This window comes from Gymnoscopelus braueri, assembly GCF_963280865.1.
Source record: "Gymnoscopelus braueri genome assembly, chromosome: 10".
NCBI lineage: Eukaryota > Metazoa > Chordata > Actinopteri > Myctophiformes > Myctophidae > Gymnoscopelus > Gymnoscopelus braueri.
The window spans coordinates 19,779,777-19,790,414 of NC_137611.1; the positions used below are offsets into that span (position 1 = coordinate 19,779,777).

The 10,638-nt window shown below is 43.5% G+C and overlaps 1 protein-coding gene across 1 annotated transcript; it reads right to left on the minus strand.

Annotated features, from left to right (window-relative positions):
* Nucleotides 1-312: 312 nt before the first annotated feature.
* Nucleotides 313-9,984, minus strand: LOC308093950 (kidney mitochondrial carrier protein 1). The gene is made up of 9 exons (XM_080440364.1): nucleotides 9,751-9,984; nucleotides 8,962-9,109; nucleotides 8,309-8,403; nucleotides 7,749-7,834; nucleotides 5,655-5,750; nucleotides 4,980-5,104; nucleotides 3,239-3,362; nucleotides 2,501-2,581; nucleotides 313-1,882 (listed from the first exon to the last, which is right to left on the minus strand). Exons 1-9 carry the CDS (start codon nucleotides 9,812-9,814, stop codon nucleotides 1,841-1,843), a joined length of 861 nt encoding a protein of 286 aa, XP_080296490.1. The 5' UTR covers nucleotides 9,815-9,984; the 3' UTR covers nucleotides 313-1,840.
* Nucleotides 9,985-10,638: the final 654 nt, after the last annotated feature.

Genomic DNA, 10,638 nt, shown 5'->3' on the forward strand with positions numbered 1-10,638 from the left:
TCAGCGCTCCTCTGAATAATTCATAGTCATTGTTTGAGCGGGAGGATACTGCATGCATGTTTGAAAAAAAAGAGAGCGAGGCCCCCTCCGAAAACAAGGCTGTGCTAGATTGTGTAGTCCTGGAGGAGGATCGGGTGGGGGCAGGGTGGGTGAAAGGAGACAGACATGGAGATAAATAAACAAGCAATTGATTTCAACTGGGTTGAGCACTTGTGCCTGATAATGGCTACACAGTGCCACGCTATGGAGTAACATGGAATTGTCGGCTGTGGAGGATTCGACCCGGCAAGAAAAGACTAAAGACAACCAAAGTAAGAATTTAGCAGATTGTTTTATTCAGCTATTAAAAAAAAGCTACACGGTTAAAGCAGCGTTTACATCAGCACACAGAGTATGACAACATCAGTGTCGTACAGACTTGGGCACCGATAGCTGTTCACATACTATAAACAACAGAAATATGTCCGTTCCTTTACTGTGGAGAAAAACTAAACACCCTACATGTGTAACAGCTCGTGCATAAATAATGTACAGAAAGCAAACTGAGTGAAACCCAGATACACGTATACATATATACAGTATATAAACCCGCACACACTTGAAGTGAACAGCCGATCCGGTGCAACTATAAAGCTCCTGGTACCTTCAACCAATAAAAGGTATAAAACACAGGGCTCAAGTGTGCTGAAAAGGCCTCTTTTTATTATCCCACTTATTATCAACCCTAGAGGTAGCTACTGCTCCATCAGTAAAAGAACTCCACATACGTATCGCTAGCTGGGAAGTGTCTGGACCAAGCATTAAATTGTTACGCAATTTGTGTGGGTGTGTCTGTTACGCATTTATTAATAGTTATAGTGGGCTCTCTGATATGAAAGAGGAGCCCCGGTGGTGCCTGGTGAGATCATCAAGGTTAATTTTAGTCCCTGCACTTGCTGTACTTGCACACTGTGGCACGGGGGACCCATGAATCTCAAGAAGGCAAGGGGTTCGTAAGCCTATCCGTCCTAGTCTGGAGTCAGGACCGGACAGCTTCTCTTTATGCTTGCATAACTGTGATTAGAGTGCACCGTATACAGTATATTCCCTGATTCAAGGTGAACACTTTGCTGAGGTTGCTGACGGATAGCGAATATGTTCAACTTACACTCATTTTGGAATATGCTGTAGAAAAGCATTTCAGGGATTTGTAACCCAAAATGTGTACATGCACGCACTCAAGCGTTTTGACTTTTAAAGAAAGTGAACGTGATCACAGGCGATTGTCAGCTGAGCTGCACAATACAAAAAAAAACAGACTTAGTTTTTGCACCATGGGCATACAGACCGGCCATATTGCAAAGGCACTCAACAGCGGCAGAACAGTAACTGTCCCTATGCAGCTTTCTTAACAACCCATGCGCCGAGTGTGTTGAAGAGCATTAGCAGGTTGATCAATTAGCAGGTTGATCAAATCAATTGCACTGCTGTGTGTTGTTCACCTATGTCTCTCCCGTTTACCAGCCAATCAATCAGGAGCTTGGGGGGCAGTTGTAGTTTATTAAACAAAATAAATATTAATCAAAGACTTCAAAATAATGTTTGGTTGGGCCTGAAACTTGGAAGCAAGTGTGTGTTGAAAGGACGCACACACTTGCCTTATGCTACATGAGAAATATGGGATATTGGTTGATAAACGCAACCCGCTCCCATATGTGGGTCTATCCGGCGCACAGACCCCCTCCCACAAATCCAGTGCTTCCGTCACCTGGCCATTCCTTATTTGGTCTTTTTCCTGCCCTTCTGCGAGGGGCACATCTCCCAGTCTCTTCTTTTCCTCTCCGCTGTCTCGTCCCACCTATCAAACGTCGATCTTCTTCAGCTGTTCGTAGGTGAGGAAGAACTGGAGGTAGGCAGGGTGAAGGAAGACACAACCAAAAAGAAACCAGCCAAGAAAAGAAAGAAACCCGTGTGCAGTGGGGATTTCCCATCAACCAACGAGATACATTTCACCTCCCATTTCTGCACTTCCACTTCAGAGAGCTACTGTAGGTGTTTTTTTTTCTCGCATCCTGTTACCCAACCTCACACTACTCTACTCTAATCCAACAACTCAGTAATCTTATTACGTCAGTCAAGAGGGATTCTGAGGACTTATAGACCCCCCTGCCCTTCTCCTCCTTCTCTATGCCCTTCACCAACAATCTGAAAAAAGGACCTCTGCCTTTCTAAAACAGCCTTCATTCACACTTACCATAACTCTCGATAGGTGTGCTTAGGCTACTTTGCTGTCACTCTCTCCCTCCGCTATCCAGGGCCTACTTGTCTCACTGTAAGCTACCGGGCCAGCAGGCTTTGAGTGTATGACCCGGTTGTATAACAGAATTAGCCTGTGTTAACCGTTCTCAATTCAAGCATGGCTTGGAATGCGCAAAGCTCTTACAGCTATTACCAAACAATGACAATTAACTGATCGAGGACGGCACATAAACAAACATTTTGGAACAGCTGGAAAGGATACAATGATGTTCCATGGTCCCAGGCGGAGCCAGTTGGGGAGGAATCCCTTGTAGAGGGCCATGAACCCCTCCGACCGCCACGTCTAGATGGTAAAAATCAAATGCATGTTAAAACCAGGAGGACCACATCACACAAATGATGCCATGTTTAAGCTGTGGCTGGAAAGTTTGTGTAGCTTGTAAGCTTCAGCTACAGTACACAAGCTTCATGGAGCAGCAGTTACAGTATATGCTAAAATACGTTAGTTCGTCGTGGTTGATATACAACAGGATCAACAAATGTCCAAACCGCCTGGAACTAGTCAAACAAGACTTTTTTTGTGTGCAAAACTGATAATCTTGTCAGTGCAAAACTGACAAGAATATCACTTTTGCACTGATATTCTTGTCAAGAAGTTACTCAGATGGGGCTGGAATCGATGGAAATACGAAATGTAATAATGTTGATCAGCCCTCTCATATGCTTTAAGTTATTTAATTTCATATCCGTTACCTGATGACTGTCACTTTATAAACTTGATTATTTTTCTTTTGTGCCGAGATGTTTTTAAGACCCTCTTAAGCCCAACCCAACACTCTACTGCTAGTTATCGGGTTCTCTGTCTCTGTGTGTGTGTGTGTGTGTGTGTGCAAGAGTAACCCTGCTTGCAGCCCAGAAGGCTGCAGGGTGGGGAGGGGCGGTAGAGTTTGATATTCAAGAGACCAGGGTTTGAATCAATGCGCGTGTGTGTTTGTTCCACCTGTAGTAGACAGTCCAGTGTTCCCTGATACAGAGCTGCTCCCCTCTGGTTCATCATGCGGGTCCGTACCACATCTACTGGGTTGGAAGCCAGGGCTCCTGCCAGACCGCACGTAAAACTGGACCTGGAGGGTAGAGACCACAAGACAAAAACTGAGCTCAAATGGAAAGTTAACCTAACTTACTGTCTTGAATATCACGGTTATGTAACTGTTACTGTGCCTGCAAACGAGCGACAATAACTCAAATTGGATTAAAGGGTTATTTAATAATGGGTTAGAAATAAAGAATTGAGCAAACTCTAAAATCCTGTTGCAGATCATGCTGTGCTTCCAGGCCTTAAACAAAACAACTTGATACGGAATGGTAGAAGGAATCATGGTGGAGAGTTGGAATATTCTCAAAGAAAGAGGAGACGAGGCTGAATAGCAAATAATTCCGCATCAACACATGCTCTTCCCTGGTTTTATCGACACAATATTTCAATTAGTCAAGAAAAATAACAGCTACCGAGCTATCAAATCATATCCAATTAATGTGTCAAAATAACTAATTTTGCAGACCCAAATTAGCCTGGAGCAGTATTAACCTCTTCACTTTTGATAGCATTCTCCATTATATGCATGTTTAATTTAGTACTGTGCCTCTTAAAGTCCTAACTAAATACAACTGAAATGTCCAAATACCAAAGATTTTCTTCTATAGCAGTGAGGATTTGGTGGGTGAATTACTGAAGTCAAAGTGTGTATTGTTATTGTATTCTATTAAGATGCCAAGTAATTACAGTGTTATCTTTAGAAATTCACAAACAGAATTACTCATAACGGAAGCTAGTGCTTGGCAGCGCTGCCATCTCCTGAAATTAGTTCTCTGAAATGACTAGGCTAGGCTCCAGTATTGTCAGTGTATAAGTCACCTACACAAAATTAACACCCAGCTTAGTGCAAACCCCCCCCTAGTGCAAACCTACCTAGTCTGACATTTATAGTAAGTACCACGTATCTAAAGTGTCCTCCAAAGTCATACCCCTTCACCCTGCCTTGCCGTGTCTAATCATGCACTGCCCTCACAGGGAATTCACAACCAGTGACACAAGAAAGAGTGAGCTTTGTACTTGGGGATGCCACAGGCTAGCGATATAGTTGGAGTTAAATTGGACTGGACAGTCTGGAGGTGGTTGTGGAGGAGAGTTTGAGGAGAAAGTTGGACGCAATCCTGATGAACCCTCTCATCCCCTCTATGTTGTGCTAGTGGGGTTGAAGAGCCCATTCAGACCACAGACTCAATGTCCCCCAGTAGACCACAAAGGCCATCAGGCTTCACAACCTAGCCTGTGACCCCCATATGTTCTGTTCCGCTACTGGATTACTGACTCCTGCTTGACTCTGGCACATTTTAAATTCACTGTTGACAGTAAATATATATTTTCCAGATGAAGGCCAACTGGCACTGTACATATATGTATATCCATTCATAGGGGATAGTCGTATATTCCTGCATATAGTCACTGGTGATAGACTGTACATTATACACTTATATATAGAATATGCATTATGTTAACTCAGTCAGACCAAGTGCAGATATCTAGGGTCTGACTTTAAGTCTACTTATTTTATCCTTATCTCTCTAATCTTATCTGTACCTAATCTTTGTTTAACGCTTACTGCCGCTCTTGCTAAGACACATTAATATTTCCCCACAGGGATCAATCTTATCTTAATTAACTTAATGACGTCACTCACACGAAGTGTGTGTAGACGGTGTCACCCATGTGACCGGACATGATCAGGTGCTTCTTGGTCATGTCATAGACCGGTAGCTCCACCCCGACCACGATGGCCGCCCGCTGAGCCGTCAGAGAGACACCCTGGCAGACAGACGGAGAGAGACAGAGGCAACAAGGTGACATTTTGAGCACAAATAGAGCAGTATTTGTGACCAATCGGAGCACAGCTGTAATATTGTGTGTATACGGTACACATGGAATAAAGCAAAATAGAATCTCATGACTGAAAAAGATATTAGTATTATCACTCTAAAGTAAACCTATGTGGCTGCTGTTCTACTACATACAGCCAACCAGTTGAAGAAATCACAGATTGAGGCTTTGATCTTTACTTTTATGACATTTCTGAGACCATTCATGTTTATGGAAGATGCTTCTAAACATGTATTCGATTGCTAATTTGACCATTTCAAATACTCCATCTTAAAATAACGAATAGCCGAAAATAGCCGATCTACAAGTTCACAGCACGTTGCACTGCGACGTGTTGTGAGCTTATAGATCGGCTATTTTCGGTGAGTGACATGCTTTCAAAGAAGACATGTTGGCTTGTATGGAATCCAAATGACTGAAATCAGTCGTGGGGACAGACAACTTTAATCCATGGGACACATAGGGTATGGACACATACCTTCCATAGTCCCCTGGTTCCCTCCTGCTGGTAGATGTTCATGAAGTTGCCCATCATGCTCCCCTGAATCACACTACCCTGTGCCTGCATGCGGATCTGGGAGAGACAGATGGAGATTATTTGCATGTGAACTCAACGACAGGATAAACCGGTTTGATGGTCAGTTATTCAACAAGACAACAGGAGAACACATACAGTTTGAGAGGAATGCTTAGTGGTGGCCAAAGGCAAAATGTCAAAGGTTAACTTTGTATTACTTTCCCTTCAGAACTATATAACAAATAATTGCGATTAATAATTTAATTGTGTTTTTGGCATTAGAACATATGAATACAATTAAAAATTCTGCTTGGTTTTTAGGCTTCGTAAGCACAAATTGCACAGGGCGGATATGACAAATAACTTAAATATGCAAAGAAACGTAATCATTTCATACTTAACAAAAATATGTGTTGAAAGCTTGTAGATCTATTTTTGGAAAATGATGAAAATGTATTAACATTTTTCAACATGAAACGATTATCTCAAATAATTGCGATTAGGCGATTATGTAATAATTGTGACAGGCCTAGTCCTGTGGATTTTCAATTGAGTAGAATGCCACACACACACACACGGACGTTCTGGGAATTCTACACCACATGCTAGACTTGTACTTTAACTTGGTAGTGGATGCCATGTCAGTGCAACCCAGCCTGAGGAGAATCCTTGGCTCCGTAAGTCAGAGGCGAGCGCATGACCGCTTGGCAGGAACTCACACAGTGGCCAAAACACAATGTTCCAAACTTGCAGTTGCGTCTGTTAACCCTCAACGCAGGATCATATTCTACTACAGCCATATCATTTCAAGAACACTGTGTTGAAATCTAGAGGGACTAGTCTAGAAATAGTCCACAAGTGGCAAGCAGATAGCACCAACACTTAGGCCTGTCAAAATTATTAAATCATTATTTTAGATAAATCGCAACTATTTTGCAGAATCGTCATAATCGTTTCCATGTTGTACAATGTTCGTACATTTTCCAAAAACAGCAGAAATAGCAGATCTACATGCACAGTAATTGTCTATCTGCCCTGTGCAATTTTGTATTAAATTTTTTTCTCACATGTTCCAATGTTCAATGCCAAGAACACAATTAAATAGTTAATATGGATTTATTTGTGTGACAATTAATCGTCAACTTAAATGTTGTAATAGTGACAGCCCTACCAACACTCATATACAGTAGCTTGTAATGTCAGCAGTCAGAAGCCCTTTTACACGGCATTGTTGTCCCAACGTTCCGCCTTGCTGTTCTGTGTAATTAAAAAAATAAGTACGGACACGGAACAGGGAGTCTTTGTTGTGCCACCTTCAAGCTGGCAGCGCTGGTAGTCAAGTCACAGAGCCAAATCAACATCTGTGTGTATAAGGGACAGCCAGCCAGGTGGGACAGGGGTGTGACGGTGACCCCTAAGGTCAGAGCATCTTTCTACCGTGAACCGCTTCCTGCTTTCTTACTTAGTGAGAAAATGGGCCAGTCCTGACCTTATAGTGGCAGCAACAGTTTTAAATAAATTAAGCTACCCTAAATTAATAACACTACATAATTCCTTTGAACCAGTATTTTATTGAATAAATACGTAGGCCAAATGTGATGCTTGTGTCACGTCAAGCCTCTGATTCCGGAACCCGCGGCAAGCCGCGGCCGGTATATATGACGGCTCTTCTTTACACCTCTATTGTAGGATCTCTGTATAAAAGCGGCTAGAGATTCACCTGGAAGGCAGCAAGGATTCACCCCCCACCTACCAATGCTTAATGCCGTTCCAGAGAATTGTATTGTCACATAGTGATTTGGTGTTGTGTCCCAGGACATTTGGCGGATCGCTGCTGAATGGGTGCTTCAGATTGCACTCTGTCTGAAGAAGACTTGTGTTCTGTTGTGCTTTTGCGGGCGACTACAACATTCCAGCTACAGATCCAGGAAATTACACTATGCTCGAGTCAATACTCCGTAGCATGCTTGAGGTCTTGCGCAATTTCAGACACGGCAACAACAACAATGGGGATATGGTATAGTCTCTTGTTGTCTGTGGGTGTGTGTTAGCTACCTTCAGCACATCTGTGGGATTGGCTATGGTGGAGGAGATGACACCGGACAGAACACCGCATACCACATTAGTCGCCATTGTCTCGTCTGAAAGAAGAGAGGTGTAGGAGAGGGCACAATGTGAATATTTTACCTTTACAGACAAATATACTGACCTTTATTATCTAGATAGTTTTGTTTTGTTTTTTATATACACAAAAGAAAATAATTTCATACTCTTTTACAGCCTACATGGTGTAAACTTGTGATGTGACAATAAACTGAAGTTGAAAACAAGACAGACAGGTAGGCAGGCACAGACATGTACCGTATTATTAAAATGGCGACTGACTGACAGTGAAAGATTCCTAAATAGGTCACACATTATGTTTGCGTCCTTTTATGACCTTTAAGTTGACTTAGGCTAAGAATGTGTGAGGCTACATTTAGCAGAGTACCTTACTTTATGCTTAAGTTAGGACAGCTGAGTACTCACTAATCAGTTACTACTGATAGAACCTGTTAATGTTAATGTATGCATTGTGTAGCAAGCACAAATGTGTGTGGGTGTGTGTGTCGCACCTTCGGGCCTGTCAACTAATAGTCGCTTGAAGCTCTGGTATGTGCCGATTTTTATGGTCCCATATGATGCCTGCCGCAACATGGCAGGAGCAATACTGTTAAAAAAAACAAAAAAAAAACATTATAGATAGATAGGTAGATAATAACAATACATTTTATTTGTATTGCACTTTTCATTCACAGGGAGTCTCAGAGTGGTACATAGTTAAAACATAATCAATCATGGTAGGTTAAAAGCAGGGTTTAAAAATGTCAAGCAGAAAAGGATATTGCAGACAGTGGTTACACGACAAGTTAACAAGAAAAGGCATTCCTAAATAAAAACGTTTGTAGGCCTGTTTTATAAGATACACAGACAGACTGGGGGGGGGCAGACAGAGAGGAAGACAGAGGGGGGTACAGACAGACAGACAGGAAGGCAGAGGGGCTGTACAGACAGGGTGGTGTACAGACAGAGAGGAAGACAGAGGGGGTACAGACAGACAGAGGGGGGTACAGCCAGACAGACAGAGTGGGGGGGGGGGGGGGGGGGCGACAGACAGAAAGACAAAGGGGGGTACAGACAGACAGAGGGGGGTGGGGGGAGGCAACAGACAGAGAGGAAGACAGACAGATCCCCTCAACCCCACATTGCTGAACCAACAGACCCTCACCCAGAGTACAGGGCTCGGAGCCCCTCCTCGCTGCAGATCCTGCTCATTGCATGGATCATGCCCCTGTAGCGGATCTCTCTGTATTTACTGTCGCCCACTTGGCCTTGAACCTGGAGCCGCGTCTTGGTCAAATCGATTGGGAACGTTCCTGTAAAACAGAAGAAAGGTATATCCAACCATTAGTAGCCATCTAAACGATTTAGATTCAGACCGAAGCTAAATCTAAGTGGATTAACTGATCATAGGCGGCGGCCTACCGGCCGGCGGACACGACCCCCCACTAACACTGTACCACAGTCAATACACCACCTTCATTCACACATACAGACCAGTGTTGCCATATTCTGTGAGAGAAATAAGCAACCAGATCTAGGAAAATAAGCCCAAAAGAAGCAACTATATAGGCCACATGAGCACTTTAAACTTATATGCATCGGCTATTTGAAAATAACGTTGTGAGCTTGTAGATCTGCTATTTTTAAATAAAATCTTGGGGGGAAAAGGGGGGCAAATCTTGTAAGGGGGTCAATGGCACAAAATATTTTCAGATGGGGGAGGTGTCTGTGGATAAATATCAATTCATTGGTTGTCCTTGTCGTTTCCTTGACATGAAGATGTTTAAGAACCACTGGTTTAAACAAGCCCAAATACGCAACTACACTAGTTTAAAAACAAGCCCAAAATAAACGCAACCCGCAAACTAACGAATATTTACAAGCGATTTCACAGAAAAACGAGCACAAAGACACTTATAACAAGCGGACATGGCAACCATGCATAGACACTCACCACACTCGGCAGTAACGGAGGCCAGTCCGCCGAAGACAAACGGTTTCCAGTTGGCGTTCGACATTTTCTCTCGCCTCCTCCTTATGCTGTTAGTGAGATTATTTTCAGGTGAACAGACGAAGGTATTGTTATAATTATTATTACAACAATAAGCAGCAAACGATTCCACCTCGTTTCATAGACTACCGGCGTTTAAGGTTCCAGCCCGGCTCTCTACGTACATCCTCTTCTAACCTTTTGTGTGTGGAGACTGGCCCAACCCCCCTCGACTGGCTCCTCCCACATACCGGTTGCGAAGCAACAGAGGGTGGATAGCCCCGCCCCCAGCTATTAATTTCAATGAAAGTTGCTCACAAGCGCATGAAGGACCCAGAAGTTCCCCTGGAGCCAATAGAACCAATAGAGCAGGCGCACTAGCGATTCAGACGATATACGCATGCGCGGTAGCGTTTGAAATGTGGAAGTATTGCAATCTCAGATTTGACCACCAGGCGACGGCAGCTTCACTGTTCTACGGCGTTTCTGGGGGCTACCCGGACCCTTGTGGCAGACTACAGTCTACACACCACATAGCCTAGAGAGGTATTCACGCGCACACACACACACACACACGCACACGCACACGCACACGCACACGCACACGCGCGCGCACGCACGCACGCACGCACGCACGCACACACACACACACACACACACACACACACACACACACACACACACACACACACACACACACACACACACACACACACACACACACACACACACACACACACACACACACACACACAATTCAATTCAATTCAATTCAATTCAAAGGGCTTTATTGGCATGAGAAAACATACGTTTACATTGCCAAAGCAGAAAGCAATACAACAATACAGAAAT